This window comes from Mustela putorius, unplaced genomic scaffold, assembly GCF_011764305.1.
Source record: "Mustela putorius furo isolate JIRA1106 unplaced genomic scaffold, ASM1176430v1.1 tig00000228_pilon_pilon_pilon, whole genome shotgun sequence".
NCBI lineage: Eukaryota > Metazoa > Chordata > Mammalia > Carnivora > Mustelidae > Mustela > Mustela putorius.
In genome coordinates this window covers 11,933,259-11,954,846 of record NW_025421322.1, presented here as the reverse complement: position 1 = coordinate 11,954,846, position 21,588 = coordinate 11,933,259, and the positions used below count along the sequence as shown (strand labels likewise).

General features: G+C 35.9%; 1 protein-coding gene across 1 annotated transcript in view; it reads right to left on the bottom strand.

Moving 5' to 3' along the window:
* Positions 1-12,600: 12,600 nt before the first annotated feature.
* Positions 12,601-21,588, bottom strand: part of EMC2 (ER membrane protein complex subunit 2) — a 42,532-nt gene continuing 33,544 nt past the window's right edge. Inside the window, exons 11-12 of the mRNA XM_013045213.1 lie at positions 12,909-12,996; positions 12,601-12,753 (exon numbers count right to left, since the gene is read on the bottom strand). Coding sequence (XP_012900667.1) covers positions 12,910-12,996 — 87 coding nt within the window. The 3' untranslated portion in view covers positions 12,601-12,753; position 12,909. The remainder of the gene's footprint in view (positions 12,754-12,908; positions 12,997-21,588) is intronic.

Here is a 21,588-nt window from a genome sequence, read left to right as displayed (position 1 = left end):
AGATAACAGGAAGGGGTCCCTGGGTGGCTCAGTCAGTTAAACATCTACATTTGGCTCAGGTCATAATCCCAGTATTCTGGAATCCAGCCCCACATCAGGCTCACTGCTCAGGGAGGACTCTGCTTCTCCCTTTCCCCCTCCCCCCACCTGTGCTCTTTCTCTCTCAAATAAAATCTTAAAAAAAAAAAAAAAGGTAATAGGAAGAAGTTGGTACACGGGAAATTCCATACTGTTTTTGCAACTTTTTGTGAGTCAAAGTATTATAAAACATTATTTAAAAAATACAATTGGGAGGACAGGACTTGAGGCAAGATGGTGGAGGAGTAGCTGACTGAAATGACATCAGATCCCAGGAGTTCAGCTAGGTAGGTATCAAACCATTTTGAACACCTACAAACTCAACAGGAGAGAGAAGAAGAGCAGCAATTCTAGGAAGAGAAAATCGACCACTTTCTGAAAGGCAGGACATTCAGAGAAGTGAATCCGAAGTGATGGGAAGATAGACCATGGTGGGGAAGGCCGGTTCCTGGAAAGCAGCAGAGCAGTGGGGCAAAATTCAGAACTTTTAGAACATTGCTGAGGGACATTGCTCCAGAGGCTAAGCTGGGGGTAGAGCTCTCATAGGGACAGTGTGGCATCGGGATCTACAGGGTCACAGAAAGATTGGGGTGTCTGTGTGCCAGAGCTGCCAGGTATCAGAACAGAGAAGCTGGCTGCAGACAGAGACGAAGAGTGCACTTTCAGATTGGGGTTACCTTAAACGGTGATTCAGGGCACAGCCAGGCCACTGTTATTCAAGCAGGGAACCCACAAGTGGCATATCCAGGAAGACTCACCTTTCTCCTCCAGGAGAAGCAGCGCTGCAGGAATCTGCTGGGTTTGGAGACTCCAAATGGGGCGGAGTGCCAGAGTTAGCAACACTTGGTCACAGCCCGGGAGAGCTCAGAGTGTGGCTAGAGACCATGTAGACAGGAGGGATGGACTGCTTATCTCTAAGGGCACACTGAAGAGTGGGGCCCTGAGTTCTCAGCTCCTCCAGACCAGAGATTGAGAGGCTGCCATTTTCATTCCTGTCCTCCAAAGCGGTATGGAAAGAGTTCAGGGAACAAAAGTTCTGACAGCGAATCCACTTAGATTACTTAGCCTGTCCCTGGCAAGGGTGGTACAATTCTGCCTCAGGCAAAGACATTTGAGAATCACGACAACAGACCCCGCACAAAACCCCACCCCCCTCCCGCACTGGCCCAAGATCAGCAAAAACATCCAGCCAAGACCAAGCTCACTGATCAAGGAGAACAGTGGAACTCCAGAGGTAGGGGAAAGCAATGCACAGAATTCATGGCTTTCCCCTCATGATCCTTTAATCTTGCAAAGTTAATTTTTTGTTTTATTATTTTTTTCTTTTTTTTCTCTTTCCTCTTTTAGTGCTTTTTAACTAGTTTATCTTAAAAATACCTTTCTTAAAAAAAAATTCTTAAGCCTTCATTCTTACAGTCATATTTTACCCCTTCATTGTATTTAACCTTATGTTTTGTATATATATAGGAAAATTGTATTTGTATACATATAAAAAATTTGGGGACACAATTTCTTCTAATGGATCAAAATATTCACTAAATCTAGTACATGGCTTCAGTCTAGTCTCCAGCCTGAGCACATTTCCTCCTCTATTTTTCTTTTTCCACCTAACATCAATTCGTTTTTTAGAATTTTTAAAAATTTTCAACTTTACAGTCATATTCCATCCCTTCATCATGTTTACTCTTATTTTCATATATATATATATATGTTTTTCTTTCTTTCTTCAAAAACTTGGTAGCTTCTTCTAAGAGACCAAAATACACCCAAAATAAAGTGGGTGGCTCTGCTCTATTATACACACACACACACACACACACAATGTTTTTTTCTTTTTTCTCCCTTTCTTCTCCCCCTGGGTTTTCAATCTCTTCTGATTTGGTTAGCATGCACTTTTGGGGGGTCTTTACCACCCTTTTAGTATTTTATTCTCTCATTCATATATTCTTATCTGGATAAAATGACAAGGTGGAAAAACTAACCACAAAAAAAAAAAAGAACAAAAGGCAGTATCGACGGCTAGGGACCTAATCAATATGGATATTGGTAATATGTCAGAACTAGAGTTCAGAAGAACAATCCTCAAGGTGCTAGTTGGGCTCGAAAAAGGCATTTACAATAGTAGAGAAACCCTGTCTGGAGAAATAAAAGCACTTTCTGGAGAAATAAAAGAATTACAATCTAACCAAATTGAAATTTAAAAAGCTATTAATGAGGGGAAATAAAAATGGAGGCTCTTACTGTTAGGATAAATGAGGCTGAGGAGAGAATTACGGATACAGAAAACCAAATTATAAAGAACAAAGAAGCTGAGCAAAAGAGAGACAAACAACTACTGGACCACAAGGGGAGAATTCGAGAGATAAGTGATACCATAAGATGAAACAATATTAAAATAATGTTGTTAATATAATATAAAATATATACATGTATATATAATATACAAAATATAGTAATATAAAATAATATAACTTCTGCCCCTCTCTCTGTTTCGTCTTGCCAGACGAAACAGAGAGAGGGGCAGAAGGTATCTTGGAGCAAATTATAGTAGAGAATTTCCCTAATATGGCAAAGGGAACAAGCATCAAAATCCAGGAGGTACAGAGAATCCCCCCTCAAAATCAATAAAAATAGGTCCATACTCCATCATCTAACAGTAAAAAACTTACAAGTCTTAGTGACAAAGAGAAAATCTTGACAGCAGCTCAGGACAAGAAGTCTGTAACATACAATGGTAGAAATATTAGATTGGCAGCAGACATATATCCACAGAGACCTGGAAGCCCAGAAAGGACTGGCTTGATGTAGTCAGAACACTAAATGAGAAAAATATGCAGCCAAGAATACTATATCCAGCTAGGCTGTCATTGAAAATAGAAGAAGAGATAAAAAAACTTCCAGGACAAACAAAAATTAAAAGTATTTGCAAACATCAAACCAGCCCTACATGAAATACTGAAAGGGGTCCCTAAGCAAAAAGAGAGCCTAAAACTAACAGACTAGAAAGGAAGAGAGACAATATACAGCAACAGTCACCTTACAGACAATACAATGGCACTAAAGTCCTACCTTTCAATAGTTATCCTGAATGTAAATGGGCTAAATACCCCAATCAAAAAACACACGGTATCAAAATGGGTTGAAAAAAACCCATCAATCCCATCTTGTTTCATTTATGGGATTGATGGTTTTTTTTTTTTAACCCATTTTGATACCGTGTGTTTTTTTGATTGGGGTATTTAGCCCATTTACATTCAGGATAACTATTGAAAGGTAGGACTTTAGTGCCATTGTATTGTCTGTAAGGTGACTGTTGCTGTATATTGTCTCTCTTCCTTTCTATATGCTGTCTACAAGAAACTCATTTTAAACCCAAGGACACCTCAAGATTTAATGTGAGGGAATGGGAAACAATTTACCATGCTAATGGATATCAAAAGAAAGCTGGGGTGGCAATCCTTATTTCAGATAAATTAGATGTTAAGCCAAAGACTATATAAAAAGAGATAAGGAAGGACACTATATCATACTTAGAGACTCTGTCCAACGAGATCTAACAATTTTAAATAGCTATGCCCCCAACATGGGAGCAGCCAATTATATAAACCAATTAATAACAAAAATCAAAGAAACACATCGACAATAATACAGTAATAGTAGAGGACTTTCACACTCCCCTCACTGAAAGGGACAGATCATCTAAGCAAAAGAACAACAAAGAAATAAGGCCTTAAATGACACACTGGACCAGATGTACATCATAGATATATTCAGAACATTCTGTCCCAAAGCAACAGAATACACATTCTTCTCTAGGGCACATGGAACATTCTCCAGAACAGATCACATCCTGGGTCACAAATCAAGTCTCAGCCGGTACCAAAAGACTGGGATCATTCCCTGCATATGTCTAGACCACAATGCTCTGAAGCTAGAACTCAATCACAAGACGAAAGTTGGAAAGAACTCAAATACATGGACGCTAAAGAGCATACTAATAAAGAATGAATGGGTCAACCAGGAAATTAAAGAAAAATTGAAAAAATTCATAGAAACAAATGAAAATGAAAACACAATCATTCAAAATTGTGGGACACAGCAAAGGTGGTCCTGAGAAGAAAGTATATAGCGATACAAGCCTTTCTCAAGAAACAAGAAAGGTCTCAAGTACACAACCTAATGCTACACCAAAGGGAGCTGGAGAAAGACCAGCAAAGAAAGCTTAAAACCAGCAGAAGAAGAGAAATAATAAAGATCAGAGCAGAAAGCAATGAAATAGAAACCAAAAGAACAGTAGAACAAATCAACAAAACTAGAAGTGGCTTCTTTGAAAGAATTTATAAAATCAGTAAATCCCTGGCCAGAATACCAAAAAGAGAAAAGAGAAAGGACCCAAATTAATAAAATCATGAATTAAAGGGGAGAGATTACAACCAACACCAAAGAAATCCAAACAATTATAAAAACATATTATGAGCAACTATACACCAGCAAATGTGATTATCTGGAAGAAATGGATTCATTCCTAGAGACACATAAACTACCAAAACTGAACCAGGAAGAAATAGAAAACCTGAACAGACCCATAACCAGTAAGTATATTGAAGCAGCCATCAAAAACTCCCCCCAAAACAAGAGGCCGGGCCAGATGGCTTCCCAGGGGAATTCTACCAAACATTTAAAGAATTTATACCTATTCTCTTGACACTGTTCAAAAAAAAAAAAAAAAAAAAAGAAAAGAAAAAAGAAAGAAAGAAAGAAATGGAAGGAAAACTTCCAGACTCATTTCATGAGGCCAGAATTACCTTGATCCCAAAACAGACAAAGACCCCATCAAAAAGGAGAATTATAGACCAATATCCTTGATGAACACAGATGGAAAAATTCTCACCAAAATACTAGCCAATAGGATTCAACAGTACCTTAAAAGGATTATTCACCACAACAAGTGGGATTTATTCCTGGGCTGCAAGGTTGGTTCAACATCTGCAACTCAATCAATGTGATACAATACATTAATAAAAGAAAGAACAAGAACCATATGACACTCTCAATAGATGCTGAAAAAGCATTTGACCAAGTACAGCATCCTTTCTTGATCAAAACTCTTCACAGTGGAGGGATAGAGGGTTCATTCCTCAGTATCATAAAAGGCATCTATGGAAAACCCACAGCGAATATCATTCTCTGTGGGGTAAAACTGAGAGCTTTTCCGCTAAGATCAGGAACATGGCAGGGATGTCTACTGTCACCACTGCTATTCAATCGAGTACTAGAAGTTCTAGCCTCAGCAATCAGACAACAAATAGAAATAAAAGGCATCCAAATTGGCAAAGAACAAGTCAAACTCTCACTCTTTGCAGATGATATGAGACTTTATGTGGAAAACCCAAAAGCCTCCACTCCAAAACTGCTACAACTTGTACAGAAATTCAGTAAAATGTCAGGATATAAAATCAATGCACAGAAATTAGTTGCATTTCAATACACCAACAAGAAGACATAAGAAAGAGAAATTAAGGAGTTGATCCCATTTACAATTGCACCCAAAACAATAAGATACCTAGGAATAAATCTAACCAAAGAGGCAAAGAATCTATACTCAGAAAACTATGAAGTACTCATGAAAGAAATTGAGGAAGACACAAAGAAATAGAGAAACATTCCATGCTCATGGGTTGGAAGAATATTGTGAATATGTCTATCCTACGTAAAGCAATCTGCAATCCCTATAAAAATACCATCAATTTTTTTCAACGAAATGGAAAAAAATAATCCTAAAATTTACGTGGAACCAGATAAGACCCCAAATAGCCAGAAGAATGTTGAAAAGAAAATCAAAATTGGTGGCATCACAATTCCAGACTTCGAGCTCTATTACAAAGCTGTCATCACCAAGACAGTACAGTATTGGCACAAAAACAGACACATAGATCAATGGGACAGAATAGAGAGCCCAGAAATAGACCCTCAACTCTATGGTCAACTAATCTTCAACTAAGCGGGAAAGAATGTCCAATGGAAAAAAGACAGTCTCTTTAACAAATGGTGTTGGGAAAATTGGACAGCCACACGCAGAAAAATGAAACTGGACCATTTCTCTACACTACACACACACACAAGACTCAAAATGGATGAAAGCCCTCAATGGGAGATAGGAATGAATCCATCAAAACCCTTGAGGAGAATTCAGGCAGCAACTTCCTCAACCTCAGCTGCAGCGACTTCTTCCTAGAAACATCGCCAAGGCAAGAGAACCAAGGGCAAAAATGAACTTCTGGGACTTCAGCAAGTCCCAATAAAAGGATTTCAGCAAGTCCTTTTGCACAGCAAAGGAAACAGTCGACAAAACCAAAGGACAACTGACAGAATGGGAGAAGATATTCACAAATGAATATCACAAAAAGGGCTAGTATCCAAAAACTAGAAAGAACTTACCAATCTCAACACCCAAAGAATAATCCAACCAAGAAATGGGCAGAGGACATGAGCAGACATTTTTGCAAAGAAGACATCCAGATCCAGATCCAACAGACGTATAAAAATGCATTCCACAACACTTGGCATCAGGGAAATACAAATCAAAACCACAATGAGATACCATCTCACACCAGTCAAAATGGCTAAAATTAACATGTTAGGAAATGACAGATGCTGGCGAGGATGCGGAGAAAGAGGAAGCCTCCTACACTGTTGGTGGGAATGCAAGCTGGTACAGCCACTCTAGAAAATAGTATGGAGGTCCCTCAAAAAGTTGAAAATAGAGCTATCCTATGGCCCAGCAATTGCACTACTGGGTATTCACCCTAAAGATACAAACGTAGTGATCTGAAGGAGTGCATGCACCCAAATGTTTATAGAAGCTATGTCCCCAATAGCCAAACTATGGAAAGAACCTAGATGCCCATCAACAGATGAATGGATAAAGATGTGGTATATATACACAATGCATCCATCAATTTCATTTCATCAAGAAATGAAATCTTGCCATTTGCAACAATGTGGATGGAACTAGAGGGTATTATGCTGAGTGAAATAAGTCAATCAGAGAAAGACAATTATCAATATGATCTCCCTGATATGAGGAATTTGAGAGGCAACATGGGGGACCTGGGGGTTAGGGAAGGAAAAAATGAAACAAGATGGGATTGGGAAGGAGACAAACCATAAGAGACTTAATCTCATGAAAAAACAGGGTTGACTGGGGGAGCGGGGAGGGAGAGGGTGGTTCGGTTATGGGCATTGGGGAGGGTTTGTGATATGGTGAGTGCTGTGAAGTGTGTAAGCCTGACAATTCACAAACCTGTACCCCTGGGGTAAATACATTATATGTTAATAAAAATATGTAAAATTTTAAAAATACAGGTGAGAACAAAAGGGGGGGGGCTCACCTCTGAAAGATGATGAGTCAAAGGTGGCTTTGTTGTATATGGAGGGAATAAGTGCCAAGTTTGTAGAAAAAGAAGGTATTAACAACTCCATGGAAATAAATGTGGCTAAATTCGGAAATAGAGGGGAGAGTAGAGGAAGCTAGTTTACAACAGGGAATCTGAATTGTCCTTTCTGGTTCTGATACTACATAGAACCTTAAAGGCCATTATAGAGCAACAAAGGGAAACAACTGAAGAGTTTTAACGGGAGAGGGTGGTATAAAGATTATTGATAATGTTTAGTCACATTCTAACTACAATGAGAATAGACTAAGAAGTGCAGATGCAGGAGATATAGCTTTCTGGCTATTGTTGTAATTCACAAGTCAGGAGATGATAGCTTGCTTTAGGGTCGTGATGGCAATAAAAATGGAGAATTGGCAGATCCGAAATGTGTAATGCAGCGTAAAATAAACAGAACACCGTTTCTTCAAACAGAAAACATCCATCAGACTGATGACATAGAACTAAACTATTTCAAAGGAATATGGTGGAGGTTGGAGGGGGGTTCCACAGTGGAGGAATTTAAAGAATGGGAGAAGAAAAATAGATACAAGTTTAGAAAACTAAAGGAATTAGGATGTAAAGAAAAACAAAAACCAAAAAACAAAAAGAACGAAGACAACCCGCCTCCAACCCCCCCAAAACAGAAATGGGGCAGTAGTTAGAGGTGGATTCTGAAAATGAAAAGGAGGTATTTTTAAAAAGGTAATGAAATGAGCACTTTTGAGTGTTAATAAGAAGATTTTAGTTGAAATCAAAGAGATAAGAAAAGAAATAATTTAAGGACAAATGTGAAGAAAAGAGATGACATTTTGCAGAAGGAAGGATGTTTTACAGTAGAAATCAGTATGGCAAATTCATGAAACTAAAGTAAGGCTTAAATATAAAAATGAAGGGGACGATGATGGGAAATCGTTCAAAAAAGGGCAGGGCTACTTCTACGGTAAGAGAAAAACAGATGAAATCAGGTACAAAAATGTCTGATACTGGGTATGTTTTTCTCTGTGAAATAGTAAGAGAGCTCTATTAGCTTGCTTTGCCTTAACAAAGTACACAGTGAACTGGGTGTCTTAAAAAACAAATTTATTTCATCACAGTTCTAAAGGCCAGAAGTCCAAGATCAAGGTGTCTGGAGGGTTGGTTTCTTCTGTGGAATCACTCCTTGGCTTGTAGATAGGCATCTTCTCTTTGTCTTCCCATGGTTTTCCTCTGTTGTCTGTGTCCTAATCTTTTCTTAAAAGGATACTAATCATACTGGATTACGGCCCACTCATATGACCTAATCTTACCTTCATTATCACTTTAAAGGCCTCTAACTCCAAATAAAATCACATTCAGAGGTAGTGGCGTTAGGACTTCAATATATGAATACTGGGGGGGGCACAATTCAGTCTATAATAAGAAGTTACTTGTCAAGAATGAGAAGGGAGGGGACGCCTGGGTGGCTCAGTTGGTTAAGCAACTGCCTTCGGCTCAGGTCATGATCCCAGCGTCCTGGGATCAAGTCCCACATCGGGCTCCTTGCTCCGCGGGGAGCCTGCTTCTCCCTCTGACTCTGCGTTCCACTTTGTCTGCCTGTGCTCGCTCTCGCTCGCTCTCTCTCTGACAAATAAATAAATAAAATCTTTAAAAAAAAAAAAAAAGAATGAGAAGGGAGATAGGATACATCAGAGGTTTAAAGTGAAAAAGGTTCAAAGTAGTTCTAAATAGTCTGAAATAGTTCTCACAATAACTACAGGACGTAATAGCTTAAAAGGGAAAGTTAGTTTAAGTTCAGTTTAATTCAAAATGAAATTGTGACTTTAAAAAGAAATGAATTTATTATTCCACTAATTGTTTCACAAATCAGAAAATCTGAATTCTAACCCTTGCTCTGCTAACAAGCAATGACTCTTGTATATATCTGTGTCTTCTTTTTCTCATGTTAAAATAGGAAGAACATATCACAGAACAAACATATGCTTCAGAGTATACTAGAAAGAACACTGACTTGGGAACACCTGACATCCTGGTCCTGCTCTGTCACAGAAGAACTTAATTTCTCAAAACCTTGATTCCTCATCCTAAAATGGAATATAACTAATTCATCTTTGAAGTCTCTTCTAAAGTCCTACAGTTCTATAAAATAAAGTAAAATAAAGTTACTTTGAGAATAAATGGATTATGGCATCAGAAAAAAAGGATTATATGAAATATTAACCAATAAAAATTAAATATTCCCAGCATACTGAAGCACAGGCCTTCCATTTCTATCTTTTCTATATCCTCCTCTGTTCCCAAGTCAATATTATCCTATGGTTAAGGTGGACTTAAGTAGTGTATGCTAAGTTGCAAAAAGATACTACTTTTTTTGTTGTATGTACTCATCTACTTAACTTTAAATCATTATATTCTGAAACAGCATTTCCAGCATGTCCAAAGTACGTTTTGCATACTAAAAAAAAAAAAAAAAAGCTGATGGATATATTAGTCAGAAACATACATGGCAAAAGTAACAGAAAATCCAAACAATGTCTTAATCAAGAGTTTATTTTTCTCATGTAGTAAGTGTAGAAGTTGGCAAGTGCTCATGTTGGTTCAGGTGTTCAAGATGCCATCAGGCGCACAGGCTCTCTCTAATCTTTCTACAAAGCCATCTCTGAAAAGTAGCTTTCGTTCTCCTATTTATTGTGTTCATAGTTGTAAGATGGCTGTTGTATCTCTAGGCATGTTGCTGACACTCATGGGCTGAAGGAGGAGAAAGAGGCAAAAAGCCTCGCTTCACAAAGCTTTGACTTTTTTTTTTTTTTAGATTTTATTTATTTATTTGACAGAGAGAAATCACAAGTAGGCAGAGAGGCAGGCAGAGAGAGAGAGAGAGGAGGAAGCAGGCTCCCTGCTGGGCAGAGAGCCCGACGCGGGACTCGATCCCAGGACCCTGAGATCATGACCTGAGCCGAAGGCAGCGGTTCAACCACTGAGCCACCCAGGCGCCCAGAAATCACAAGTAGACGGAGAGGCAGGCAGAGAGAGAGAGGGAAGCAGGCTCCCTGCTGAGCAGAGAGCCCGATGTGGGACTCGATCCCAGGACCCTGAGATCATGACCTGAGCTGAAGGCAGTGGCTTAACCCACTGAGCCACCCAGGCGCCCCAAGCTTTGACTTTTTAATTTGAAAGGAAGACCTTTCCCAATAGTCTTCTGCTCATTTTATTAGCCTTAAATAGGCCACAGCCCACACTTAAGATATTTGGTGGCCATGAGTCACATGCAGCTTTTAAAATTAAATTAAATTAGGGGTGCCTGGGTGGCTCAGTGGGTTAACCCTCTGCCTTCGGCTCAGGTCATGATCCCGGGGTCCTGGGATCGAGCCCCGCATCGGGCTCTCTGCTCAGCAAGGAGCCTGCTTCCCTTCCTCTCTCTCTGCCTGCCTCTCTGCCTACTTGTGATCTCTCTCTGTCAAATAAATAAATTTTAAAAAAATCTTAAAAAAAGAAAATTAAATTAAATTAGAAATTCAATTTCTCAGTTCTGCTGGCCATATTTCAAGTGCTCAAAAGATAGTTAGTGGCTACCATATCAGACAGCACAAATACAGAATAGTTCCTTCACTGAAAAAAGTTCTGCCTTGGCATCTCAAAGACCATAAGAAATGAAACCACCTCTGTTTTAGATCAATTGTGATATATAACCTAGGGATGAGGTAAGGTAAGGTCCTTATCTCCATGAACAGCATGCTCCTACCTGAACAATGTAAGGTAACGTTAACAAGGGGAAAGTGGCGGTAAAAGCAGTTAACAAATGTCTGCCACAATAGGATGATCAGTACATTTACACTGAAGTTTATAAATTACACATTAACAATGTACTTCATAAAAAATTCCTGGCAAGCAGGTAAAAATTAGAAAAATAAAGTGAAACTTAGGTAACTATTATACAAGGCACTACCTTACACAAATATAATTCCTAAAGTAAACACTACCCTAGTGACTGATAGAAGATTGAGGTAAGAAAGTAGTGGAATAATATATGAGCACTTTATAACAAACAAATCTGAGACAGCTGATTATGTTGAAAATGCAGTTACTAAATTCACTGGCAAAAAAGAGTGCATCTTGTGATAACAAAGATTTGTTAATAAGAATTACCTTTATATGGGGAAAGTTATTTTACATCTGCTCAATTCTCATGGCAGAAAAATGAAAAAGACTGCAAAATAAAACGATGAGGCCAGATGTGGAGAATAAACTAACAGAGTTAGTCAAAAGATTAAATAATCGATACTGACAACAGTTTTCTTCCTAGAGACTTCCAGGCTGTCAAGTTCTCCATGAATGCTATTTGTCTAAATCCAGCAATGGTAAATATGCAGGAGTTCCTGTCTACTATTGTAAACTAACTAAACATTTATATTTATATAAGTAATTATACATGTATGTGACACATAGAACATGTAATTTACATACTAACTACTACTAACAATACAAAATTCTCAAAGTGTCTCAAAGTTCTTTCTGTTCTACTGAAACATGAAAAATACTCTTGAAGGTAGTATAGTGGTTGTTTATCATGAAAAGAGAAAAAGGAAAAAGAAGTTCTTATTACTACTAAGGAGTAATAAATATGAGAATTGTAAACATTTTGGTCCTAAGGATAGTTTAGGTTTTCTTATTTTCCCTAAGTAAAAATAACTCAGCCACTGAAACCTCTAAAGTCCCTATTGTCTATTTTCTCTTAATATTCTTTTATGTGAAATACTTAAATGTTCAATAAATAACTTTCATAAAGGTTATAGCATTATAACATAACCTTAAAGCTTTTTATAAGCAAAAATCTCAATTATGTCCTATAGCAAAACAAAAATTTTACAGTTATTACTGAACATTATTAAGAAAGATTTATCAGAGTAACATTACAGGACATAAAACAACAGCCTACTGGAATGCACAGCAAAAATCTTGACACTATAAAGAGATAATCTGCCAACATTTTCCTTGTCAGCAACGCATGCTATGTATTTCTTATCACAAACAAAAAAGAACTGACTAGAAACTGAATTCTAAAAAATATATCACTATTTGAGTATAACAAAAAGAATCTAGAATCTTCAGATGCAAGTTTAATAAATCACATGATTTATTTATGGGATTTCTACATCAGGTTGTGGTTTAAAAGAAGTTATATATGTGTGATATGAAGAGAATGATGTACAATCAATATGAATCTTATTAAATCTCTCTTCCGTGGACTTTCTCCATCTTCCTGCTTAGGAATAAAAGGCATTTTTAGGTTTATATAAACATTCTTTACAATTGCCCTCTTAACAAAAAATTAGTATATAAATAGCACTAGGCATTTAGTAAATAAGTCATAGGCCAGTAAGTTCAATTGTGCAGTTGTGAAATTTAAGAGTTTGAAACCTTAAGACTGGGTGATCTGCAGTGTTTCCAACATGTCTTCGACTGCCTTAAGAGAGTATTTGGTTTCCTTCTTACTTCGACCTGCAAACTGTTTTAAAAAAAAAATGCAATTAGGTTCAATTTCATGGCAGGTTCAAAATCACAATCTTACCTTCACTTTGCTAACGAGAGTTAACTTTATCTATTTTATCACTAGCATGGAATCAAATATCTTTTCTTCAATAAAACAGGACTTGGGTTTTATTCTTTGCTTTTATTTCCCTTATCTCCAGAGACCTATCTAGAAAAATATTGCTACAGCCAATGTCAGAGAAATTTTTGCCTGTGCTCTCTTCTAGGATTTTTATGGTTTCAGGTCTCGCGTTCAGGTCTTTAATGCTTTTTGAGTTTACTTTTCTGTATGGTGTAAGAAAATGGGCCCATCCCATTCTTTTGCATGTGGCTGACCAGTTTTCCCAACACCATTTTGTTGAAAGGTTTGTCTTTTCCCATTGCATATTCTTGCCTCTTCTGGTAAAGATTAATTAACCATATAAACATGGATTTGTTTCTGGGCTCTCTATCCTGTTCCACTGATATACGTGTCTATTTTTATACCAGTATCATACTGTTTTGATTACTAAAGCTTTGTAATATAACTTGAAATCTGGAATTGTGATACCTCCAGCTTTTTTTGTTGTTTGTTTTTCAAGATTGCTTTGGCTATTCAGGGTCTTTCATGGTTCCATAAAAATTTAGGATTATTTGTTCTAGTTCTGTGAACAATACTGTTGGTATGTTGATAGGGACTGAATAAATCTGCAGTCTGCTTTGGGGCATCATGCACCTTTTAACAATTACTATTCTCCCAACCCATGAGTATGGAATATTCTTCTATTTTGCTTGTATTGTCTTGAATTTCTTTCACCAATGCTCTATATTTGGGGTTTACATTTTCATTAGGTAGTGTGGTAACTTACAAAAACATAAATTTGATTTTAAAACTATCTACTTTGACTAGAAAATTTTTATGAAATAAAAAGCATAATTTATAAGTGAAATTTATATTTCTGTAGAAATGTGAATCATTTCTACTTCTTCTAAACAAATGTTTACAATTTCAACTAAAGTAAAATGTAAATGTAATTTCTATTAAATATTTTAAAGTTGCACATCTCTAAAATTTAAAGTCAGTCACAATCTTTAAAATTTTTCTGTAATTATGAGTTGACAAGATAGGTTTCTACAGTAAAGAACTGTCAAATAAAACTCTATGCTACATATTAAAATGAGGTAAACATGTTTTGAAATATGATTTCTAATTTATGAAGTTGTAATTTATTTTATAAAACCAAGCTGGGATTGGCTTTTATACTGAAAACAAAATACAATGGATTAAAAATGGTATCTTTGCATATTTAAAAGCCAAATTCATGGCATACTAAATATAGTGCACATAATCAGTAAGAAAAACACTGCTGAACATCCTATGATGATTTTAAAATGGGTTTTCTAATTAGACTGACTATTCTCATCATTTATCAGTTTGACTGAATATTATAGATTTACTAAATAACTGTTCCTTATGCAGTTAAGAGAAGGTTTATTATGAAAATATCTATATTCCATAAGGCCCTAGTTAAAGTATTGATTAACTTTTGCTATTAGCAAAATATAGTATTTTCAAAATAACATCTAAGCACTCAATACATTTTCTAGTGACTGATCTTCCCTGCAAATACCAATGCTGTCTTAAGCACTTAGCAACTGATTTATGATGTGTTCCTTCTCTTTTGTAATTAACTTAATTTGGCAAACTTCTCATGACCTGTTGAGAAAGATTAAGTGATCAAGCACAGGTAAAATCACAGAAGCAACAGACTTCAGGAATTGGTAACCTGCCTCTGACCTTTCTGGCTACAGGTTAACATTATGATTCTCCTACTTCCTACACCATTAGCTTCTATGGTTGACTCTTGATTTGATAGAGTAAATAAAGGAGATTTCTAGAAGAAATGCCAGGGGAAGAGAAAAGCTTTTCATAAGAATCAAGATCACTTTACCCTTCACAAAACATTACTAATTCAAGGAATTCAGATGCTAAATATGTAATTCATAATAATAAAATACAGTCAATAACAACACAACATTTAAAACTCTGCCTTTTCATAATTTTCCAAGATGACCAAAGGATGTGGGGTGTGTTATTACTACTATCCAGCTGGTAAATTCACTTTCACAAGGACTTACCAAGAACAGAAAGCCCTTTCTTTTACTACTGCCTATCCAAAGTAAACAGGAATGGTCCTAATCAGATACTTAAAGGTCTAATTCTAAGAAAAAGCTTTGATGGTTCTGAGCAAAATAGGATACCACATAGTGACATTTACTCCAATATTTTAATTAGCAAAACAGAATAATGAAAATTTTCTGTAGAGCTGAAGTCATAACCGGAATTTTAAAATACAGTACTTTTCTTGATTTGTTCTTAAACATAATAGTAGTAGATATAATCTGTAATTTTTTTAATTAGCAAATTTTTAAAAATCACCTAAGATTGTCAACACTACTGACAACCAGTGCAGTTTAGAATAAACCAAACTTATTTGTGTCAGAACAAATAAAAGGAAAGTTGGAAATATAAATCTATCACTTCAAATTTTGTCTGACATGCAATTATTTTGTCTATTCCAGAATTATACGGCAATTTAACTGATTAAGCCGGAATCCTATTTTTCCCTCAAATCATGATTTAATTTTCCATTTCCCAAAAGGATAGTAACAGAATCACCTCTGCAATCATAAATAACATATGGATTGCTAGCACAGACAAATTTAACAGTGTACTAAAGAAGCATTTATCTGGAAAATTATTGTGAGTAGGTTCACATTAAAGTTTTTCATGAGCATTAATCAAACTTGCCTGCCTATACTGAACATGCTAAACCAATTACCTAATTGAAGAGCAAGTAGTAGCCATATTCTGTTTCATTATTAAGTAGAAAGAAAGAAGGAAAACCAGTTCTTAAAATCTCATTTTCTCTAATTTACAAATGCTTAGAAAAACATTATAATAAGAAGTATTTATAATATACTTTATACTTGTTTATATGCCTAGACATGAGTCATAAAACTATCAATTAGATCCCAGAGATTTACCTAATTACTAAAATGTCAATCTCTGAAAGTTGTACTTTCCACATTAATCACAAATCCTGCATTTTTGTTTTCATACAGTTAGATTTTACTTAAATAAATTCTTCTTTCATAACTCCCTATGGATCCTAAAGAAAACTCACCAGAAAGCACACTCAAATAATAAAAACTTATTTATCACATTCAAAGATCAATAATTTATCCACTGTGATAAGTGGGAGAAATTGGGCTACAATTTACCTTTGCATAATTTGTGGAAAATAATATGGGTGGACGAAGTACTAGGATAAATAAATTGGAACAGGGAATGGATGAATTTCAGAAACATTATACTGAGTGAAAGAAGCCAGGCACAAAAGAGTACATAACCTATGATCTCATTTATATAAAATTCTAGTACAGGCAAAACTAATTTATAGTGATAAAAATCATATCAGTCCTGGTCTGCAATGTCAGGACGGACTGACTACAGAGTGGCAGAAGGGACTTCCTGCAGTGACCAAAATGCTGCATATCTTGAATGGGGTGATGGTGAGAAAGAAGTATATATTTGTCAGAACTCAACTGTGCATTTAAAACCTGTGCATGTTATTGTCTATAAATCATCCCTCAATAAAGCAGATAAAGAGAAAAAGGCAAAAATAAATGAAAACAGGAGGTGGAACTATAGAGCTTTACAGTAGTGTAATAAATTGCCAAATGACCACATATTTCTCTTCCCATTAAAAGGTGAAGTATTACATCCCCTGAATCTGGGATGACCATGTGACTTGCTTTTGCTCAATGGAAAATTAGCTCTATGTGACACAGAAACTCAAAAAGGAGCTTGCCTGTTTGCTACTCTTGGAACTCTTAAGACCACCACATGAGTTAAGTCCAAGCTAGGCTGCCAAATGAGAAACACAAAAGCCCAGCACTCCAAGCTGACAGTCAAAGTCAGATATTTAAGTAAGGCCATCAACCACCAGCATAACCATTGCAGAAACATAAATAAGCCCAGTTGAGACGAACAGAATTACTCAACTTAGCCCAAGCCAAACAGCATACCTATAGAATCAAACATAAATAAGTTGTTATTTTAACTCACTAAGTTAGCAAAAGGTAACGAATAAAAGTATTTATGGAATCTGATTCACAGAAAGAACCCAGAGCCTCTACAGAAAAAGCACAGAATATACAAGTTTTAAAAGCACAAAGAAACTTTATTTAAAACCTGTTACTGGTGCCTAAGGGCAAGTAAATTTGGCATAATGGGTTTAGCTGAGGAGTATTGGTGTTGCTATAGAGAAACCTAACAAGACCAACTGAGAGATGTGCCGTCTTCCTGCAGTGGTATCTAAAATTACAGAAACTGGCAAAAGTTCTTTCTTCGATCCTTTCCTATAGAGTCAAGAGAAGACAAATCATATCTTCAGTAAAGATGTGCAAAACATCGCTGTGGACTAAGGAGTTTCTGATACAAAACTCAAATACTGAAGAGTACCAGTGACACTCTTAGAGCTCCTTCCAAAGAACACTGAGACTTTATAAAATAAGTGTAAAAGAATGGATCTAGTTAAGGCAAGATTTAAAAAAAAAAAAAAGGAACAGCAGGGAGGTAAATGGCAGGGAGGGTACTAAAGAACAAGGCTTAGACCTATGAACAATGGTTTAAAATACTAAAATGATAGGTTCATGTCCCGTGATAAGGTGCATCTCAAAAGGCAGGGAAGGGTGTACTTGTCTGTCCTTGTATTACTGAAGAGACCGGGAGAAAGGAAAACAAAACTAAACTCTGAATTTAGATACTGAATAGAGCTTTAAATCTGAAATGAAAAGAGAAAACAAGTGAGGGTAGATGATCAATCGTTCACATGAGAAAATAACTGAGAAGAGAGTGAAAAACTGCATTTATAGCTGCAGACATTTATATCTGACATTCCTTTAGTGAAAATTATCCCTCAGAAACTTCTAGTGTGTCCATCTTGCAGATGAAAGGCTAGGCCCAGAGATAGTATATAATTTATCCAAAATCACATAAATAATAAATGTCAGAATATGATCTCTCTGATATGAGGAATTTGAGAGGCAGGGCGGGTGGTCATGGGGGGTAGGGAGGGAAAAATGAAACAAAGATGGGACCGCAGAGGGAGACAAACCCTAAGAGCCTCTTAACCTAAGGAAACAAAGTGAGGGTTGCTGGGGGTTGGAGCGGGGAGGGATAGGATGGCTGGGTTATGGACACTGGGGAGGGTATGTGCTATGGTGAGTGCTGTGAATTATGTAAGCCTGATGATTCAAAGACAGGTAGCCTGGGGCACATAATACATTATATGTTAATAAAAATAAATAAAATTTTTAAAAAAGAAACTAAATAATAATAATAGTAGTAGTAGTAGTAGTAGTAATAAGTGTCAGAGTCAAACTCTGAACATAGACAATATGGATCCAGCATTTGTATTTTTCTCTTAACTCCTACACGGTAATACTAACTTCCACACATGGGACCCATGACAGAATACAGAAATGGACAGAAATTCTCTAGATTGCTACTTGGGGGAAAACTGACCCTTATTTCTCTTCCTACATAGAAATCAATTCCAAATGGGCTGTAGATCTAAATACAAAAAGTAGAAGGAAAAAACCTCTAAAGACACACAAAATTATCTGTATGACTATGAGTACCAACTGACCTCTTAAACAATACAAAACATTATTAAAGAATATAAATGATATTTCATTTATATTCCATTAAAGAATATAAATGATATTTCACTTTAGAACTTTCATACATCAATATCATTTGAGAGAAATAGCAAATAAGAAGGTAAAGAAATTTACTGCACATATAACAAAAAGCTCATAATCAGAAAACTGAAAAAATAAAAAGTCATAAACCCATTAAAAAGAGACTTCATGAAAGATATATCCAAATAGCTAATAAACATATGAAAAAATGTTCAATCTCACTGGTCATCAGGGAGATGCAAAATGAAACTACAAGATACTATACATACTCCAGAATGGCTGTAATTATAAAAACTGATAGGACCAAATATTGATAAAGATGTGGAACTACAAGAACTACCAAACATGGCTGGTGAGACTATAAACAACTAATATGGAAAACAAATTATGACCCAGTATTTCCACTCAAAGGTATACACCCATTAGAAGTACATCTATACCAAAAGACTACACAGCAACATTCAATGTAGTATTGTTCAAAATAGTCCCAAACAAAAGTAACACAAATGCCTATCAACAACTGACTAAACTGTAGTATGTTCATACAAGAGACTATAGTACAATGAAAATGAATGAACTATGGACACAAAGAGGGATAAATAAACATAACAATGAAATAGAGTAACCAAAAATGAATATACTATGATACCATAATCAAAAATAAGCCAAGACTATGGGATTATCAATCAACACTCTTGAGGTTAACAGAAACAGAAATTAAGAGGATGAACTATGAGGGCTCTGGAGTACTGTAATGTTTCTATTTCTTGACCTGGGTATATTTACCTCATATAATTCATTAAAATGTATATTTATGACTTGGATTCTTTTTTCTATGCATGTTGTAATAAAAACTGATTTTAAAAATATATTCATGCCATGTCAAAAAAAGCACTCTCTGACCTGCTAATTGTTTCTCAAAAATAGCTTAAAAAACAAGGATGTAGCCTGTAAACCATTACATTAGTTTTTATTATTTATTATAACATTTATTTATTATCTAAGTCTTATCTTTAAAACACACACACACATAAAGACACGCTCTAGACCTATTACGTGTAGAACCCTACTATAATCTATGCTATCTCAAAGTAAATGCATTTGAAGAAGCACAGCCTAGCTGTTTATAAATATTGTGACTCACAATATGCCAACAGAACTAATATCCTCAATTATATATAATAAAAATACATTAAAGTGACTTTAAATAATGTGATCATGTGGAAATTAAATTTTTTTAATCTCCCCAACCTTCTCCAATCAGGAGCACAAAAACAAAAGAAACAGTACCAAAAACAAAATAACAGAAAACAAGCCTAAAGAGAACATCTTCAAAAAAACTACACTAGAGGTAATCCTCCCAAGCCCTGTAATGTGGTTTTTATCACCAACAGTGACAATATCTACAAAAGATTGACGACTGTATGATAGGAGTATGTATGGTAGGATGTACAACCTAGTCCTCTACAAGCCACAGAAATGAAAACAGTATGAACTGATGACTCTGCAAATGGCCTGCAAAGCCAGGACAGTCTCAAAGCTCTAAATCAAATACGAGGTTAAACAAGTCTACAACCTCAAAATCTCTAATATGTTCAGCAAACACCCTCTTCCAGGAGGGAAAAAACCTCACAGTGAAGAATAATCACCAGAAACTGAAACCAAACCGAACAGGGCAGAAACACTAGGGGTAAAAAAGCAAGATGGTTCAGATAAGAGAAAGGAGTAGATAAGAGGAAGATAGGGGTTTCCACAGGCTGCAAATCCCAGAATAAAATAAATAAAACTAACAACAAAATGCAACATTTCAAGCTGAGAGCAACACCTCAAAATTCAAGATCTACAGAGATCCAAGAGTAGAACAGAAGGCAGAAGACAAAATCTTTCTGAACCAGACTAATTCTGAGAAAGACCATGCATACAGAAAGGTCATATTTAGCTTCTCTAAAACAAAATGGAAGCCATAAAAAGACAAGCTGGGAAAGTTATCCTATCTCTGACGCCCTCACTCCAAACCCCCCCCACAATAAAAACTATCTGATTTAAACAAGGAGAACAGCAACAACAAAAAGAGAATACAGATTAACTCCATAAAAAAATTAATACAGAAGGAAAAAAAAGAAAAGAACAAAAAAGATCTGAAAGAAAATGAATGACAATGTAAAGAGGTGAGAAAGGAAATCCAATAAACTTATAATTAGAGACGTGGGAAAAAAATTTAGGCTAACAAAAAATATTTAACACAAAAGCAACTCTTTACAGATTAAAAGAGGATTAAATTTACATATTAAATGGGTTTATTGTATATTTGGGAAAACTGACCCAATAACAATCAATAAAACATACTGTAGTAAAACTACTGAATTTTAATGATAAAGAAAAAATTCCTTTGGACATCGAGACAAAAAGTCTAAGTCACTCAGGGAAAGAAAATCAGGGCAGAATAAGACTTCTTAACAGCAGTATCTTATCCTAAAACACAATGAAACAGTATGTTTAAGATACTTAAGTAAATATAAGCCAAAGGTTGTATAAAAAACCAACATTATCCCTCAAATATAAAGACTACAGAGAGACAATTCTATCAACATGCAGTCTGTAAGAAGATATTGTTTTGCTATGCGTTCTCTCTGAAGAATCTCCCAGCGACAAGCTTCAAAAAACTGAGAAATGAGTGGAGAAGTTTCAGATAAGATCTGACACGTAAGCAGAGTACAAAAACTTTTTTATATAGTCTGGCTAGTTTACTTTTAGGCTTTTCTTCCTCCCTTTTAATTACCTGAGATACTCTAATTAATATATAACACACCTAAAATAC